We start from the raw sequence: 18,078 nt of genomic DNA, 5'->3' as shown, positions 1-18,078 counted from the left end.
TATCCCGAGGCCGCCTTGGCGCGAGACATTTGCGAGCGGAGTGTCTCCAAGATGGCCGGTTGGGGAAGGAGGCGTCTTGGCCCGGGCAGCAGTGGCGGCAGCGCCCGAGAGAGGTGAGATCCGGGGGCCTGTTGCTTTCCCAGGGCGAGTGGCTCAGGAGCCTGGAGGCCAGTGAGGGCTCCTGGGGCTGCAGCGCTGTCCCTGCCTTCGTCCCCGGGCCCCCCTTTCCGCCCACCCGCCCTCCTCGTAGCCCTGCGGGGCACGAGGGGTTCCTGTCCCGGGCGATCCAGGATCTGGATGGGAGCCGGCACCCGCTCTAGCCCGGCTGAAGCGGCCTCCGCGGAGGGCTCAGGGGAGGTGACGATGGCGGGGCCGGGCGAGGTGGGCCGCGTCCGTACAGGGGCCGGGCCGGGCCCGGGCCACGCGGGAAGGACCGGGAGCCCCGCGCAGGCCCAAGGGACCCGCCTATAGCATCCCGCGGCCGAAGCTCCCGTCCCGCCTGGCCACGAGCGTGGCCGTCTGGGCCGCGACCCCTGACGTGGTGAGGAATGGCTCCCGGGAGGGAGAAGGAAGGGAAGCCTTCACCGAGTGGGCCAGCTGCGGGCAGGGCAGTGCGGTCTGCACGTTTATCAGGGTAGCTTTAACCTTCCTCAGTTTGTCTCCCGGGCCGAGAGCTGGCCGCTTCCTCGAACCCTCGATTCTTGCGACTTTTCGAGGGTTCTCTGCAAGCGCCCCTGCCGTGGAAGTCCTTTAAAGTGACCTTTCCTAATGAATGATGTGTGGGTAGGGAGCTAGGGGCTTGTTTCTTCCAAGGTGGATCTCGATTTGGAGAACTGATTTCTAGAAGATGAGATTGGAATGGTTTTTGTGTTTCGTGTTGAATTACAGGTTTTGCTTCAGGAAAGCAGTTTCAGCTCGTAGAAGCCGCTAGAAGCTGTTCAGCTACTAGAAATTTGGGGAAGGATTTGTATTGGTGGAGTCACCTGGATTCAACTGCTCTGTCCATTGTGTTGTGGCTTGGTTGGCATAGCTGAGGTTAGCAAGAAAGTTGGGTGTTTGCTTGTTTTTTGTCTCTTTGGAAAGCCTTATTACCCAGAAAAGTTCTCTTTCTCCCCCTCCCCCACCGCCTTTCTCTTAACTCTCCTCATTATTCCTTTTCTTTGATTCCATCACATATTCATTGCTGTTGCCTGCAGATGGTTTTTTCAGCTCAGAAGACTCTTCCTGTTTGGTAGTTGGGATAGACCAGCTTACATTTTATTCTTAAGCTCAGAGTTATCCAACGTTGTCTGTTCTGCACTTCCTCTTCTGTGGAAAAGCAGTGAATGGCAAGCAGATAATTTTTGTCTTTCCAACTCCCATGTGCTATTTCTTAGATCAGACCCTAGGAAGAAGTTAAAGAAGTGACCTCGATGGTTTCCAGATGGCCTTTAAACCTGCAAACGTTTTCAAATCTTTAATGCGACCATTAATCCTGTTTAGAAAAGCCGGAGTAGCTGAGAGAAAGGCATTTCTCCCTCCTGGATAAAAACAGCTGGAAGGGCCAAATAGGAATGCCCCAGACACCATACAAGGAGGGCTGCGCCATCACAAGTTAAGCTTTTATTGATCTAAGAAATGAGATACTGGGGCTCTTATCTCCTTGGTTGGAGACGGGCATCAATTCAAAACGGAGTCTGTAAACTAGCAGCCCATAGGCTGAATCCAGCCCTTGACTGTTGATTCTCAGGTTTTAAAAAGAATTTAAATCAGTTGCCAATACTTAGAAGTTGAAAGATTTCACATAAAACTGCCCTTGAAAAGCTGAGTAGTGGCTGACTTTTTTTGGTCAGGGCAAGTGCTCTCTAGTTCATTACTCACCTGACAGCTTGACTCATTGCAGTTACCTGCCTAGTCTCCCTAGGTGTGCAGGTTGCAACCTTTGGCCTGGAACTGAAGGCTCTGCTCACAAATGCAGATGCTGTCTGTCAGCCAGGAATGGGGCATCAAATTTTGTGATTCGGGTGGCCCCATCTCTCTCTCTTCCAGATAACTGTGGTGTGTGGCTGGGGGAGACCCTTCTGTTTGCCTTTTCTGGGAGGCCCTAGCCACGCTCTGTTGGAGGAGTCATCTGTCTGAGCCCAGTTTCCTTACTATCCTCCCACAGTGAGCAGGGGATGGAAACATAACCCGCTACTGGGCCAGCTAGCTAACGTCTGGGCACACCTCCATTCCTGCTCAGTGGGTGGAAAGACTGTTCGGGTGGGGCAGGCTGGATTAATTGATTGCCCAGCACCGTAGATTAAGAGGCCCAAGCATATTATTGGCTCTTACGACTGAAATAGGCTGTTTATGGCTCTCTTAAATGAGTTTGTTCCATGTCACATTTGTGCTGACTCAAATCTCAGCTTCACATTGGAAGACCACTTTCCAGAATTGCTTGACACACCCAGTTGGAGTCTGCTTTATGCTGAAAGCGAAGGACACATTGCCTGGTTTGGGGCAGGAGCTGGAGCAGAGCAACACTTTGGGCAGGCTTTCCAGATTTGCCAGTGGCTGCAAACTCCAAGGCATGACTTGTATTTAAAGGCCCGGCCCAGGGCCGTACCATCCACCGGCATTACTGACCTCAGCTCTGTATTAACGGTGGTCCACTTTAGAATGCACAATGTGTGAATTCTTTACCTGGTTCTTGAGTCTAGAACTGTGTTCATTCTGTAGCCACTAGTCACATGTGGCAATTAAATTTCAGTTAATTAAACACAGGGGCCCCTGGCTGGCGCAGTCAGTAGAGCGTACAACTCCTGACCTCAGGGTTGTGAGTTCAAGCCCCATGTTGGGTGTAGAGAGTATACTTAGAAAAAAAAAAAAAAAATCTTAAAAAATTAAATAAAAATAAATAAAATGAAAAAATTCAGATCCTCAGTCACACTAGTCACATTTCGCTCAGTGGCCACATGGGACTCGGGGCTACCACATTGCGTAGGGCAGCTGTGGAACCACTCCGTCACTGCAGAACGTTCTAGTGATGCGACAACGCTGGTCTAGACTACAAGACGAGAGGGGTGGAAATAGCAAAATGCCAGCTGCTTGCATGTTGATTTTTCTCTCCACTCCATTAAATCCAGGGACTCAGCAGTGTTTGTCATGAAGAACATCAGACTCTGAGCTGTAACCTGAATTCTTGTCCAGAATTCAGCACACTGGCAACGAGCACACGAAACAGATTGCCGCTTGTCCCGTCGGCGTCTTTGAGACACACTTGCCCATCTAGGAAGGCACAGTGCAGGTGTCTGTGTGTCCTGCCCCTTGGGTGCCACCCCGGACCAGCTCACAGACGGTCCCGCCCGTCCTACTTGGGCTGCTTGTCTTCACTCCGTCAGGGCCTCCGAGCGTGATTGTTGGAATGTGAGGATAACCACGTACTCTCAGCTTCCGCTCTTCTCATCATGTGAAGATCTGCTTGATCTGATTCTGATCGCGATGCAAAGCAGCAGTGCTGTTTACAGACCTGGGGTGTTCAGAGGGCCGGGCACACGGGCCTAAGTGCTCAGGGGTTCGGGAGAAGGCACTTCTTGCGGCCCTCCCCCTCCGCTGGCCTGTGTGGCCGTCTGCCCGTGTTTTTAGGGAGCCGGGTCCGTGGGATTATGTCCCCGTCTTTCTGTACCATTTACCTTCTTTCCCAGGACTCGGTCCTCCTTTTCTGACAGTGTTGCTTTAATATGTGAATTGAAGAGACGTGGTCCTGGATGGCTGGTAGGGAGTTTAGGTCCCAGTCCAGCTGAACAGATGGGCCCCAAGCCATGTGGGCAGTCGGCCCACATTCCGGGAGTGACACTCTCCTCATTCTGATCTGTTCTTTTCCTTCTAAAGCTGAGGACCCTAAGTGGTCGGGGGTATTTTTTTTTTTTTTTTTCTTTTTTTCTCTTGGAAAACTGCCTTTCCGGCTCTAGTATGTGGTAAAAATGTTTCTTTCATCCTGCTCTGGATGAGCCACACAGGTAGAGCGCCTGCACCCGGGTCTCTGGGTGTGTGGGTCCTCCCCAGCTGGCTACCAGAAGGTGGAGTCGTGCACACTTAGGCCACCTGTTCTGATCCCGGAACTTGGATATTGCGAGTTAAGGTCATCTGTGGGGTTCATCCTCTTAAGGCACGATTTTCCATTTTCCTGCATTGAGTTGAGCAGTCTGGTTCCAGCAGCAGTACCTTGTGCCTCGGGGGTTTAGTCCTTTAGGCCCCGTTCCAGCTCCATCCCAACTTCCTGAAGAAGGGCGAGATCATCTTGTATGCGGGGAGGGGAGGCCGAGGCCCGGCCTGAGTTGGGCTTCTCCGTCCGGGGCCTCGGTGAGCAGGGGCAGTGGGAGGACGTGGGAGGTCCTCCACGGAGCACACCCTTGGGCACCTCCCAGCTGCCACTGTGTTCTGTCCCTGCCGCCAGCAGCAGCATTATGGGCCACGGAGTTCTGGGGAGAGCCAGTAATCGCTTAGTATAGTCGTAGGAGTCCTTGAGCTCAGGGCTGTTCGGTAGGATTTTCTGCCGTAAGAGAAATGTTCTGTCTCTGTGCTGTCCATTAGGGTAGCCGTTGGCCGCAGGTGGCCGTGGAGTGTTCGAGGTGTGGCCCCCGTGTCTGAGGAACTGGAGTTGTTACTTGACAGTTTTAGTTAATTAATTAATTAATTTTTTAAAAGATTTTATTTATTTATTCGAGAGAGAGAGAGAATGAGAGATAGAGAGCACGAGAGGGAAGAGGGTCAGAGGGAGAGGCAGACTCCCCGCTGAGCAGGGAGCCCGACATGGGACTCGATCCCGGGACTCCAGGATCATGACCTGAGCCGAAGGCAGTCGCTTAACCAACTGAGCCACCCAGGCGCCCCGACAGTTTTAGTTAATTTAAATAGAAACAGCTGCGTGGGCCTTACGCTGGGGGGTGCTTTGCAGCTGTCCCTTTGGCTGGCATAGCTGACCCCATTCCACCCTCGCTGCGGCACTCACTCGGGAAGAGCTGGGGCCTTTGCCCTGTTTGACCCGAGGCAGCGTGGCTTAGAGCAGCAGGGGCTTTTGCCCTTGGCTACAAAGCCAGCGGGTCACCGAGAGGAACTAGAATCCAGGTCTCCGGACTCCCCCACTCGGTGCACTGTGTTCTTACTCCACGGCAGAGCGCTGTGCGGTTCGCGGAGCACCAGGGAGGAGCGTGTGCTCTTGCGCGGGGCTTTCTCTGAATCAGATGAACATGCCAGGTGCCCGTGGAAGTTCCTTGGCCTGTTTGGAGTCATTCTCCACATCTGGGGCTATGTGCGTGTGCCTTTCTGTCCGAAGTGGCCTTTGAATCCACAGCATAGAACCCTTCTGCTTGCTTTGGCAATTTTTGGTTAGCCAAAAGTGGATTCTAGATCTGGGGGGGGGGGGGTAGAGGTAAAGTCCAGCACCTCACAGAGCACAGGTAATGGAGTGGCCACAGGCTTAGTAGGTGGAAAGCAACCTGACATATGGACCTAGTTTAATTTTTCACCCACCTGTTCTCTTAATTACTGTAATTGTTTTTCCCCTGCCACTCATTTCGAATGTGCTTCCGCTGATGTCTGCTGGTACCCTGTCACATTCAGGCCCGGTGCTGGGTTGCTGTGGTGAAAACACAGTCTGCCTCCACAATCTGACAATCCGAACTGACAATCCTTTGTGTTTCAGACGGGAGCTCACAGCCCAGGCCTGCCTGGGAGCCCAGGGCCCGCTCCAGGAAGTGGGCCCAAAGGAAGGCCTTCCGCTACAGTTAGATTAGCCTCTTCCGGTTCTGCCAGGACCAGAAAGTGATGGTGGCCTGCACGGCCCCTTGGCCAGTGCTTGCTTGAGCCGACAGGGAAATGGAATTTTCCTCCTGCTCACTGGCAGGACGGCAGGGGGCTGAGACCAGCAGGCTACCTCAGCCACGAGATGGCTGCCTGTGCCCAGACTCGCGGCGGTGGGCTCATTCGCTGGTAGCGCGGGCTTCTCCGCAAGCACGGAGGCGCTGCTGGAGCCGGAATTGGGCTCCCTCCGCTCACCTCGGCTGTGGACGGTCCACGGCTGTGGGGTCTTGTCACCCCAAGGGATATGGGGCTGTCGAGCAAGAGTTTTCTTTTTTTAAGAAAAAGTTGGCCATTAATTTTCCCATTATGAAAGAAGCACATGTGTATTTGTTTTCTTTTTTGAGAAAGACAGAAACCTATGAAGGAAAGTAAAATTTTAGTCACCTGTTAGGCTACCATCCGAAGAAAACCATTGTTGACTTTTCTTTATGCATAGCATCTTTGATACCTCGCTCCAGATGTTTTGTCTTGGATTTAAGAAAAAAAAAAACTCTATGTTACACACATCAAAAGTATGTTCCTAACATGTGAAAAGTCATAAGCTTGCTGCCATGTGTCTGGCCCCTGAAAACATTACCCTCCATGAAAGATGCCAGTCACAAAAGGCCGCAGACATGATTGTGTTTATATTGAACGTCCAGAATAGGTGAGTCTGTCGAGCCAGGAAGTAGACTGGTGCTTGCCAGCGGCTGGGGAGGCCCGGGGGAGATGGGGAGGGATGGGGTTTCTTTTTGGGGTGATGGAAATAACTCCAGAATTGCTCATGGTGCTTGCTGCACAATGCAGCGAAGGCGCTGAGCCACTGAACTGTACACTCCAGATGGGTGAATTGTGTGGCATGTGACTGCTATCTCCATAAAAAGTACGAATCAAAACCACAGGGAGATCCCTACCTCACACCCATCAGGGTGGCTACAGTTACAAACAAAAACAAAACAAAATTAGAAGGATTACTGAGGTTGTGGAGCAGTTGGACCCCACATGCCCTTTTGGTGGGAATGTAAAGGGATGCAGCCGTGGGTAGCGTGGCGGTTCTGCAACCAGTGGGAAGTGGAATCCCCACACAGTCCAACACTTCTGCCTCTAGACGTGTATCCAGAAGAATTAGAAGTGGAGACCGGAGTCGATCATTTTATACTATGCTCACAGAAGCAGTATTCCCAGTAGCTAGAAGGTGGAAGTATCCCAAGGGTGATGGATGAACAAGTGTATAGACGTACGATGGAATCGTTTTTCTTCATCCTTAAAAAGAAAGGAAATTCTGACTCATGCTGTAGAACGTGGGTGAACCTTGAAAACATCACGTCGAGTAGGGCCAGTTGCAGAAGGACAAATACTGTACGATTGCACTTACGTGTGGTACCTAAGGTTGTCCAGCTCAGAGGCACAAAGTCGGGGGGTGGGGGTGGGGAGTGGGGGCTGTTGCTTCACGGGGGCAGAGGTGTCCTTTTGCCAGCGGAAAGCGTCCCGGAGATTGGTTGCACGACAGCGGCAAGGTGCCGAACACTACTGAACCGTGCACTTAACAAATGGTCAGGGGGCCCCTGGGGGGGCTCAGTCGTTAAACGTCTGCCTTGGGCTCAGGTCATGATCCCAGGGTCCTGGGATCGAGCCCCGCATCGGGCTCCCTGCTCAGCGGGAAGCCTGCTTCTCCCTCTGCCACTCTCCCTGCTTGTGTTCCCTCTCTCGCCGTGTCTCTCTGTGTCAAATAAATAAATCTTTAAAAACAAACAAACAAAAAGAAATGGTCAGGATGGTACATTTTATGTGGGTTTCACCGTGATTTGAAGACACAGTAAACCCGTGTGTTCCCCGCTCAGCCTTAGTAGAAAACGAGCATTACCCTGGCCCACGTGTCCCTACCGGCAGGCAGAGGCCCCCTTGCTCATGACTTGTCATTTCCTTGCTGTTCTTCACAGCGCACACGGAGACAGTCCTCGGTAGTAGCACCTCCTTGGGTTCTGTGCGCTGCTGCACGCGTGTGTAGGGTGTGCACCTGCATGTTACCGGCTTTCTCCCCCACCTTACAAGTGAGGGATTCAGCTGTGCCTCCATTTTCGCTCTGACGGAGGAACCGCCCGAGTCGGCGATCTCTTCGCCTCAGTGCTGCTTGGAACGTTTTTGCACAGCTCTGACTTTGGGGGAGGTATCTCCAGACTTTGGGGATCCCATGGGTGAGACTACTTTTGTAATTCTGGATTCCTCTGAGACCAGCTTCCTGATGGTCTAGGGGACCAGGGCGCCACATGCTGGGCAGGCTGCCCGGGGCACAGAGGGTGCCCACATCGGGGGAGTGGAGTTCATCCGGCTGCTTCGCCGTGGCCACCTTTGCACCGGAAGGCCCGTGTTCGCAGGGAACTCCTCTGATGACCGTTTCCTGACTACCTCCGGAGCGGGTTCAGAGGAGAGGGGAGGGTCTCAGGCCCACTCTGGTCGAAGGCAGAGGGAGGGAGGCCGATTCAGGAGCCCCAGTGACAAGTGCCCATGACCCTGAGGCAGCGTCCACAGCAGCCCCTCCGGCTCAGGTGAGAGAGCATCAGCTCTGCCGCACAGGCTACTTAAGGGCTCCCCAGGCAAACTGACCTCCGCACGGGCGGAGGGAGTTCAAGGGGACGACCCTGTACCGTAAGTACCATGGATCGTGCTAAATTCGAAAGGCTCAGAAGTTACGCGGTAAAAGAGCCCCCTTTTCCTTTCGGAGCCAATCCATTCCTCTCCCCAGTGATGGTCATAAATCTCAGGTCTTTGTATATCCAGGAATGTTCTGTGTGTTTAAAAGCAAACATACACTTTTTATTTTTTTTTGAAGATTTTATTTGAGAGAGTGAGCGAGCACAAGCGGGGCGGCGGGGGGGGGAGCAGAGGGAACAGACGCTCTGCTGAGCAGGGAACCCGATGCGGGGCTTGATCCTGCGACTCTAGGATCATGACCTGAGCCCAAGCAGACGCTTAACTGACTGAGCCACCCAGGTGCCCCTAAAAGCAAACATAGCTTTTTTTTTCCCTTCTTTTTCTTTTTGTTACTTATTTTTTAAAATTTTATTATGTTAGTCACCATACATCATTAGTTGTTTTTTTTTCAGAATAGTATTTTATTTTTTAATTGTTACATTAATCACCATACCTTACATCATTAGTTTTTGATGTAGTGTTCCGTGATTCATTGTTTGTGTCTTAACACTCAGTGCTCCACGCAAAACGTGCCCTTTTTTTTTTTTTAAGATTTTTATTTATTTATTTATTTGACAGAAACACAGCGAGAGAGGGAACACGAGCAGGGGGAGTGGGAGAGGGAGAAGCAGGCTTCCCGCGGAGCGAGGACCCCGATGCGGGGCTCGATCCCAGGACCCTGGGATCGTGACCTGAGCCAAAGGCAGATGCTTAACGACTGAGCCACCCAGGCACCCCAAGAACGTGCCCTCTTTAATACCCATCCCCAGGCTAACCCATCCCCCCACCCCCCTCCCCTCTAGAACCCTCGGTTTGTTTTTCAGAGTCCATCCTCTCTCATGGTTCGTCTCCCCCTCCAATTTCCCCCCCTTCGTTCTTCCCCTCCTGCTATCTTTTTTTTTTATTTGTTTTTGTTTTTTTTTTAAAGATTTCATTTATTTATTTGACAGAGACACAGCGAGAGAGGGAACACAAGCAGGGGGAGTGGGAGAGGGAGAAGCAGGCTTCCTGCTGAGCAGGGAGCCCGATGTGGGGCTCGATCCCAGGACCCCGGGATCATGACCTGAGCCGAAGGCAGACACTTAACGACTGAGCCACCCAGGCGCCCCTTTTTTTAACATATATTGTATTATTTGTTTCAGAGGTACAGGTCTGTGGTTCAACACAAACATAGCTTCTTAAAAGTACACTAAATATAACGTACTATAATCGCTGTTCTGTACTTGCCTTTTTCACTTTATTTCTTGGATACTTTTCCATCAGTTCTCTTTCTCTTTTTACATGAACTTTTTTTTTTTTTTAAGATTTATTTGAGAGAGAGCGCGCGCCAAGTTGGGGGGAGGAGCAGAGGAAGAGGAGATAAGGAAGCTGTGCATTGAGCGCAGAGCCTGACTCAGGGCTTGATCCCAGGACCCTGAGATCGCCACCTGAGCTGAAACCAAGAGCCAGACGCTCAACCAGCTGCACCACTAGCCAGCCCTACATGAACTCTGTATTATGCACTCTTACTGCTCATGTCACACCTGTCATGAAAAGTAAAAATATAGTCTCTTAGGAAGCCCCAAAGACTCCCAATTAGCTTTTTTTTTTAATCTGCATTTGTGTACCAGGGCTCAAGTTAGGGGTTGGCTGGTGATGGTCTAAAATTGTTCAAGGCCACTGGGTTCCTTCCTTAGTTGGGTGACGTGACCCGGAAACAAAAGCAGGCCACACGTGGGTGGGCACTGGAGTAGCTCGGTGGCGGGAGACACGGCCCTGTCCTGGGAGTACTCGGCCACCGGGTTTGTGACGTAACAGCCCATGACAACCATGCGGACTGAATCCAGTGGTCCAGGCAGCTATTAAAACCTGTAATTGCAGGGACATGAACCCCAGCTGCCACAGCCCAGGTGGAAGGAGTAGACGCTGACCGCTTGATGGGTGGCCTCTAACAGGTGGGGCCTCCGATCGTGTGCGCGCGTGCCCGCGTTTTGAGCCTTTGTGTCTCCTGTGTATAGCGTATGGAATCCTGGAAATGTCCCCACGACTTCAGATTAGATCGTTTTGCAGTGAAACGACTGCGTGTGCCGAGTTTGGGAATAGCGCCTTGGCTTTAAGAGCAGAATTCGTGCACGTCGGGGCCGGGAGCGCGGCTCTGCGGCTGGGCTGGCTTCAGAGGCGGGCTCGTTGGAAGGCGCCCGGAAGGGACTTCGGTGCGGCGGGTGCTCTGATTTTACACTCTGGGTAGCTGGTGGATGGTGACGGGTAGCAGTGGGGTGACCTGCCCCCGGGAAGCCGCTGGGGCTTCAGGAAGCTGTGGCATGCTTTGGCAAGGCTGGGTGTGCGTACTGGATGAGCACACTCGTGTGCGCTGTGGCGGTCAGTACGCAGAGGGTGACCCGCTGCCCGTGTCTACTCACGGTCCGTCCCTGTGCTGTCGGGCCTGACGCCGGGCACGGGGCGGCAGCAGTGAGGCAGGAACCTGGAGGGTAGTGGCCTTTCACTGTCGGGCTTGAGGGGGGCCCGCAGGCGGCGTGGCTGTGGATGCCAGCTGGGCCTGCAGAAGCCCGGGCGGCAGGGGGCTCGGGGACGGCGAAGTGCGATCTGCCCGCCCGTGTGTTTCCAGAAGGGAGCGGCCGGTTCCAGGTGCTGGGGTTTCAACTGGCGTTTGCTTACTGGGCCTCACGACGTTCAGGATGCCTCCGATCTGCTGGGCAGAGAGGGCACTGTATACTAAGGTAGACTTGGGCTTTGGGCAGGAACATTCTGTGATCCCAACGCTGACACCCACGTTTTGGTTTGAACGTTCTGGAGGGACTTCGTGGCCAGAAGGGCATCCCTGGCCTCGCTCTGGTAGTCAGTGGGGTAGTCAGTGGGGACACGCACTGACTCGGAAGCGCCTCGTCCTCACACCTGGAGAACACAAGGGAAGTCGGAGCTGCCCTGGGAGCGAGTCCTCTCCCTGGTCCTGCGCACACGGGGCCAGTCGGCCCGTGGCCAGTGGCTTCCATTTCGGCTGTGACTTATCCAGCCAGCGTGAGACCCTGCCTGGGAGTAAGAACTGAAACAAGTTCCATCTCCCCTCCCTGAATTCAAACCAAATGGAGGCCTTGAAGGGGAAAGCCCTCCTTTTCCCGTTGCATCAACTTCCGGTGGATTCTTCCGGAAGCACCTCGTTAACTCCTCCTGGAGAGGCGGCCCTGACTACTGGCTCCCTACTGGCCCACCGTAGCTGCTCTGGCAATGTCCCGTGTTCAGGAGGCTGCTTGTCCGACCCCCAGGGAACGACTTCTCCCCAGTGCACACCGTTTAATTAGGGCCTGTGCTTTAATTAGGAGGCTCCCCTGAGCCCAGCTTCAGTACAGTTACTTTTTCAGAATAAAGAGTTCCCTCTGCCCAAGTCCCAGCCAGTGCCTTTTGCTGAAGTCCTTCCCACCTGGGAACGGAGGCCCCTCCCCCCTGCGCTTGGGGGCGCATTACCAGTGACTTTCCGATGCAACCACGGGGAGACTATTCGGGGAGAGTATTTGAGCAGTTGTTTTTCTAACAGAGTGAAACCCTCTGCCTCTTAGATTTGCTTACTTGTTGGCTAAAGGTAGCTTTTATCGTGTTGAATCCTGCCTGGGAGTAATAACTGGAAGGAGGGCTCTGATCACCTGTCCTTTTTCCTTGAGGCATACCCCCGCCAATGCAGTTTTCACCACACCTGACGTGTCATTTTCATCTTTGAACGAGGGCTAGGGCCTAGAGGTTCTGGGGTGACCTTGTTTTAAAAGCCTTCACTTGTCCTTAATGTGCACAGTCCCTGACGAGGAAGCTCTGAGCCCCGGCTCCCCTGTTGCTTTCCTCGGAGCGGCTGCTGAGTGTGCGTGCCCGGGAGGTGGGGAGCTGATGGCCTTGTGTCCTTGAGCACTTAGGGCTGTGCTTACTCGTTGGGCAATCAGACCTCAGGTGGTGGGCTGCGATCACCTTTGTATGGCTCGGTACACTTGCCCGGAGCCCCAGTCAGAGGGCCGTGGGCTTGGGCGCGGGGAGCAGTGAGCACCAGAGCGAGACGGGTCCCCTGGACCTCCTCTCCTTTGTGATGGTTTGACCAGCCCAGGGCCCAGGGGCTGCTGAAGGGAAGGGGCTGCTTTTCACCGAGGCACGTGGAGGGTGCTCTGCACTGCCTGGTAAGAGGGTTAAGTGACTTGATCCAGCTTCAGGAGCTGTGTCTCGCAGTGTCCCCCTCGGAGACTGGTATAAAGAAGGCTTTTTACTGGATGAACTGAGAACATAAAACTAGGAGAAACTGTATACGCTGGCCGGCGGTATGGAATTTCAGAAAGATCTGGACAGGCTGAAACAAGCCAAATGGAAATGACAAGGCGTGTACAGGTCTATATTTAGGTCTGCCCATCAGGGGTGTGGAAAGATTCTGCTTTGGATACGAAGTTTGCGCCGGAGAGACGTCAGTAGAATCCCGAAACCGCCTAAAATGCCCCCGGGGCCCATGGTTCACAGCTGAGCCGTCCCTGAGCCTCCAGATTTGCCTTCCACCGGTGAGGGTCAGGTCACCCATCCCTAGTCCCGGGGGGGGGGGGGGAGTTGGATCAGCTCAGCCACTTGAAGTGGGGCTTCGTGAACAGTGTTTTTTATGTGAGTGAGAGGAGCTTTACTGGCAGTAAATACAGAGTCCTGGAGGCACAGGGTCAGAATGGGTGGGAACCTCTAGGGGCCCTTCATGTCACCCCCTTAACACTGAATTTCACTGTCACGGTTCTCGAGGCCTTGTCTTTTCCTAATTAAATCAGAGGGCTTCTTTTTCTAAGCTGTGTGCTGGTGTTCTTGGGGCTCTCGGCCTCGGGTGCTTTGTGCACCTCATCCTCCCGTGACGGCCAGAGGAGTTTTGTTCTCGGTCATCGAGGTGAAGATGGCCCTGTCGGTCTTCTGTTCTGCAGCACAGGGATGACGACTTTTGAACCTTGCCGAGGGCAGAGCGTTTGGCACTATCGGCCTTGGGTCTGTTGGTTTCCATCGAAGGGTCCTCCTCCTCGCGTTGCTCTGGTTAACCAAGGGCCCGGTTCATCCAGCCGACCCCAGGCCTCTGTGTGGGTGTGATTCCGCGCCGAAACAGTCTTTCTTCCTTGGGGCTGCTGTGCACACTCAGCTCTGTCCGTGCGCGGCCTTGGGCTAACCGCCGGGCCTGGTACACACCGCAGGTGGTCATGTCCTTAGGGATCTGGGTACTCCTCCCCCTGTGTCTCTCTACATTTCACCATTTTCTCTGAGAGGGGAAAAAAAAAATTCTTTAGTGACTACCTTGTATATCGGGTTCCAGGGAAGATCAAAACATAAGCGAGACGTGGTGCCCTCACGAGCTCGGGCTCTCTGATGAGCCACGGACTTGTCCCCAGCGTCTCGGCGCAGAGGCGGGGTGTGCGCTTCTCGGCCTGTCTCACTGTCTCCTCTTTCTCTCCACCCCCCCCCCCCGCCCCAAGGGTGAGCTTGTCGGCCACAGACTGTTACATCGTGCACGAGATCTACAATGGGGAGAACGCCCAAGACCAGTTCGAGTACGAGCTGGAGCAGGCCCTGGAAGCCCAGTACAAGTACATCGTGATTGAGCCCACACGCATCGGCGACGAGACGGCCCGCTGGATCACCGTGGGCAACTGCCTGCACAAGACCGCCGTGCTGGCGGGCACCGCGTGCCTCTTCACCCCGCTGGCCCTGCCCTTAGATTACTCCCACTACATCTCCCTGCCTGCTGGCGTGCTCAGCCTGGCCTGCTGCACCCTGTACGGGATCTCCTGGCAGTTTGACCCCTGCTGCAAGTACCAAGTGGAGTACGACGCCTATAAACTGTCCCGCCTGCCCCTGCACACACTCACTTCCTCCACCCCCGTGGTGCTGGTCCGGAAGGACGACTTGCACAGAAAGAGACTGCACAACACAATAGCCCTGGCCGCCCTGGTGTACTGTGTAAAGAAGATTTACGAACTCTATGCCGTATGATCTCAGTAGGACGGGGAGAGAAGCAAATGACCCAGCCCACGAGAGACCCCCCCCCCCCCGAGTATGCAGATGGCCCCAGTAACAGTTTTTGCTCTATGGGGCGGCAGAGCCTGGGAAGGGGTTTCGTTTAATATTTGTTATTTTAAAAAAAAAATAACACAGATCACAGGTGTACCAAGGGTTTTTCAACTCATTACACTAAGATGTGGATTTCCAGAACCCACAGGGGGTCTGAGCTGTGGGAGTCTGAGCGGGCGGTGGAGCGTGGACAGCAGCAACGCTACTGAGGGGGTATGAATGCGCCTGTGGGGCGGGGGGGAGGTCTTTACGTCTGTTGTTTAACTGTACCATCCAGAGCCAACCAGAAGCTATTGGCCATTAAAATTATGAGAATTTCAACTTCAGGTGTCCGCTGTGTCCATGACCACCTGCAGCTGCTGCCGGCGGGCGCTTGCTCGTGGGAGCTGTGGGCACCACGCGAGCCCGCCAGCCCTGCTCCTTGCTGTGGCCTGGTGCCACCGTCCGCGGCAACAACAGGCCTTTGTGCGTGAGGCCGGCCCGGACCCCGCCCAGAGCGGTCTCACCGCACGCCAGCCTCGTTTTCAAGGCGGGCGCCGCTAAATGCCATTCGGGGATGTGGCAGGACCCGGTGACGAGGCCTAGAGGTCGCCGGGTTTGCGTGCGGGGCCACGTGGAGAGCTGAGGCCTGGGACCTCCCGTCCAGAGATTCTGATTTGGAAGGCCCCACGGGTGAACGCCTGTATGTTTTCAAAGCGTCGAAGCTGTTCCTGATGTGGACCCCGAGTCGGAGCCCAGCGCCCCCCCAGCAGTCCCGTTCCACAGGAGCCGGTCCCGCGCCCCTCCCTCACAGCAGAGGGCGTGCCGCACCCCTTCCTCCATACCCCTCGAAGGTGTTGGGTAATTCAAAAATCTTCCCTTCCGTAAGGATGTCAGGTCCCCCGCCTTACCTGCAACCTTCCTGAGACCTGCTCTCAGTCCCCCCTGAAGAGCTACGTGGCACTTCCTTCTGAAGGGTCCCCCTTTAAGAAGCAGTCTAGTTTTAAAGGCCACACCGGGAAGATCTGATACCAGAGAATAATGAAGGGGTACGTGGGAAGGCGTCAAGGAGCTCAAGTGGGCGACTGGTCCGTTTATTGTAAGGGGAGATCCGGCGCTTTTAAAAGACTTCACAACGGACCGTGGTCCACAGAGTTTGAACAACTTCAATTCCAAGAGGCCTAGAAATACTAATCACTCAGGTGAATGCTGGGTGGCAAGATGGTGCTGGGGGCACACTATAGCTTACATGGCAGTCTGGCCATCAGCAACAATGCTCGATCGGTAGTGATCCCAGACACAGGGTCTCAACGTGCAGAGCCCACAACCCCTTGGGTGTCTGACTGCTGGCTCCCAGGCCGGCCGGGCACGAATGGCAGGTGTCTTGTAATAAATGGCGCAGATTGGGAAAGGGAGCCCCATGCTCTGCCTGCAAACCAGATTTCATGGGGGAGGTGGCTGGAAGCCGACAAGCAGTAGCCGTCTCGGTCGGGTCAGCTAAGCAGAAGTCCTCACCGGGAACAGAAGCCAAGTGCAAACAGGCTGGCTCCAGCTGCGCTGAACAAAGTGATTCTTGTCGGGTGGACTAGCCGAGATTCTGAAATACCACCGCAGTTCCATGTCCCCCGCCAAGGTGGAGGACTCAGGCCTGCCGCGGACCGCAGAGCGGGACTTGGGTGCTCTAGGCCTCCCCACGTGAGCAGCGGCCCAGATTGGCTGGGAAGGGGAGCGGCAGGCCCACGCCTCCGGCGCCTGGAAGGCTTCTCCCGTTTCTCCCGCCTTTCTAATTACCCGTCACAGTCGAGCGGGTTACACTCCTCGGTGACGTGCCGCAGGGCTCTTGACATGGGAAACACAGGCCCAGTCAGCTGGCCCTTGCCTGCGAGGTCCACACACCAGGCCTGTGTGCGCCCACGTCCGTCAATGCATCGCGCCAGTAACCCAATTACAGGAGTCTTGTTTGAAGTGCCCACTCTCACCGCAGTTTCAGAGAAGAGCAAAGAGCCTTTAGAAAGGTCAGCTCATCGAGAAATGCGGAGGAGCAGACCCCGGCAAACACTTACTGGCTCTCTCCTTAGCCTGTCCGCTCCCTCCCGAGCGTTCACATCTGGTTCAGCAGCTGCGGTGCCCCATAAGGAAAGGAAGGGAAGCGGCGTCCCTGGGAGCCTGCAGGTGGCAGGCAGCGCGCGCGGGCTGTTCCGTCTGACCACCCGGGAGCCGCGCACAGATGTGCAGCGCTGCTGGATGGAAACTCATGTGCTTGTGCTTTCCACACCGACGTGGGCGCGCAGCCCAAGTGCGCATGCTTCTGCCCTCGGCCCGGGAAACTCCAGGAGGCCCACAGAGCAGAGCGGACAGTGCCTTTGAACTTTATGTGCAGGCAGAACCAATGCAGAGCTTTCCCAACCTACCCACAATCCACGGTGGGGCGGGGGGGGGGAGGGGAGGGGACGAACCCTTGAGGACAGAAAAGAGAAACGGCAACAGGAGCACCACCCCGCCCCTGGTGGCAGATGTTCATATTCAAACACCGGCTTGAAAGCAAGAGTGGGGTCCTGGCCGGGGGCACAGTGTGTGTGTGTGGGGGGGGGCTCGCCCTCCCAGGCCGGGGAGCCCCGCCTTCACGCCAGCGCGCCCTCCAGGGGGACGTTCCAGAACACTGACGTCGCTGGCCCTCCTTAGTCCTCTCCCTCGTTTCCGAGGCCAAAAGGAGCATCTGTGCGGCGGGAGCTCATCTCTACTACCTCTCCGATACTGCCCACCTCCTCAGGAGCAGCTGGCTGGGCCTCGGACAGCGTCTGCCAGCCGGCCGGAGGTAGCTAGATTTTAATGATTGGTTGTGTTCCATTTGCTGTTGATACGGCAGAATATAAAGTTTCTAAAGTAAGTTTAAGAAAGTGAGTGTGAGTCTTTTAAAAATAGGAGGTAAATGAACGTCCAGTGGTTTGGAATCGGGCTCAGGGGTCGTGTGTAGGTTAAGAGACCCTTTGTGTCTGCTCCAAGCTCCGCGTCCGGACCCGCGCCTGAGTCGGGGCTTGGCGGGCCCCCAGCCGCTGCCCCAGTGAGCCCCACAGCAACACCCTCCGCAGCGGAGTGGGTGCCGTGTTTTGATGACCGACCCGTGTGGCTGCTGAGCATGTGTTCTTTAGAGGACAGCAGGTCACATCGTGTCCAGTTGCTGCCCGTTCTGTTTAACGGAGAGAAAAGGACAGCACCTGGATCCGGGCCCCGCTGAAAGTGCCAGTCAACTGAGTGCCCGAGGAGAGCTGTTCTGTCGTTCCCGTTTGGACGCACAGCTTCCTCTGTCACTGCCTTTCCCGAGGACGTGCTGGGCACTGGGCAATTTTATTCCATCTCAGAGTAGGCTTTAGAGTGGCCGCCACGGCTGTCGTGGGCCCAGCTCTTCCCTGGCTCTAACGGCCCTGACGTGAACAGGAAGATCGTTCTCTCCCCCGTTAGGGTGGAGCAGGTGCTTTCTGCGGAAAACAGGGAGCTGCCCCGTACGTCCGGACCCACGCTTCCACCACGGGCCCCTGCAACGTCCAGGCCGCG

General features: G+C 54.8%; 1 protein-coding gene across 1 annotated transcript; it reads left to right on the top strand.

Annotated features, from left to right (window-relative positions):
• TMEM11 (transmembrane protein 11) lies at positions 1 to 18,025 on the top strand. Its single transcript, XM_027625874.2, has 2 exons — positions 1 to 113; positions 13,953 to 18,025. Exons 1-2 carry the CDS (start codon positions 52 to 54, stop codon positions 14,467 to 14,469), a joined length of 579 nt encoding a protein of 192 aa, XP_027481675.1. The 5' UTR covers positions 1 to 51; the 3' UTR covers positions 14,470 to 18,025.
• Positions 18,026 to 18,078: the final 53 nt, after the last annotated feature.

This window comes from Zalophus californianus, chromosome 16, assembly GCF_009762305.2.
Source record: "Zalophus californianus isolate mZalCal1 chromosome 16, mZalCal1.pri.v2, whole genome shotgun sequence".
NCBI lineage: Eukaryota > Metazoa > Chordata > Mammalia > Carnivora > Otariidae > Zalophus > Zalophus californianus.
The sequence above is the reverse complement of the archived record's forward strand: the minus strand, read 5'-3'. Positions and strand labels throughout refer to the sequence as shown.

What these genes read in the sequence shown, in the direction of transcription:
- TMEM11 (XM_027625874.2), top strand. Translation starts at nt 52, where the DNA reads ATGGCCGGTTGGGGAAGGAGGCGTCTTGGCCCGGGCAGCAGTGGCGGC. An exon ending in GGCGGCAGCGCCCGAGAGAG is followed by an intron (nt 114 to 13,952) that starts GTGAGATCCGGG and finishes CCCCGCCCCAAG; the next exon opens with GGTGAGCTTGTCGGCCACAG.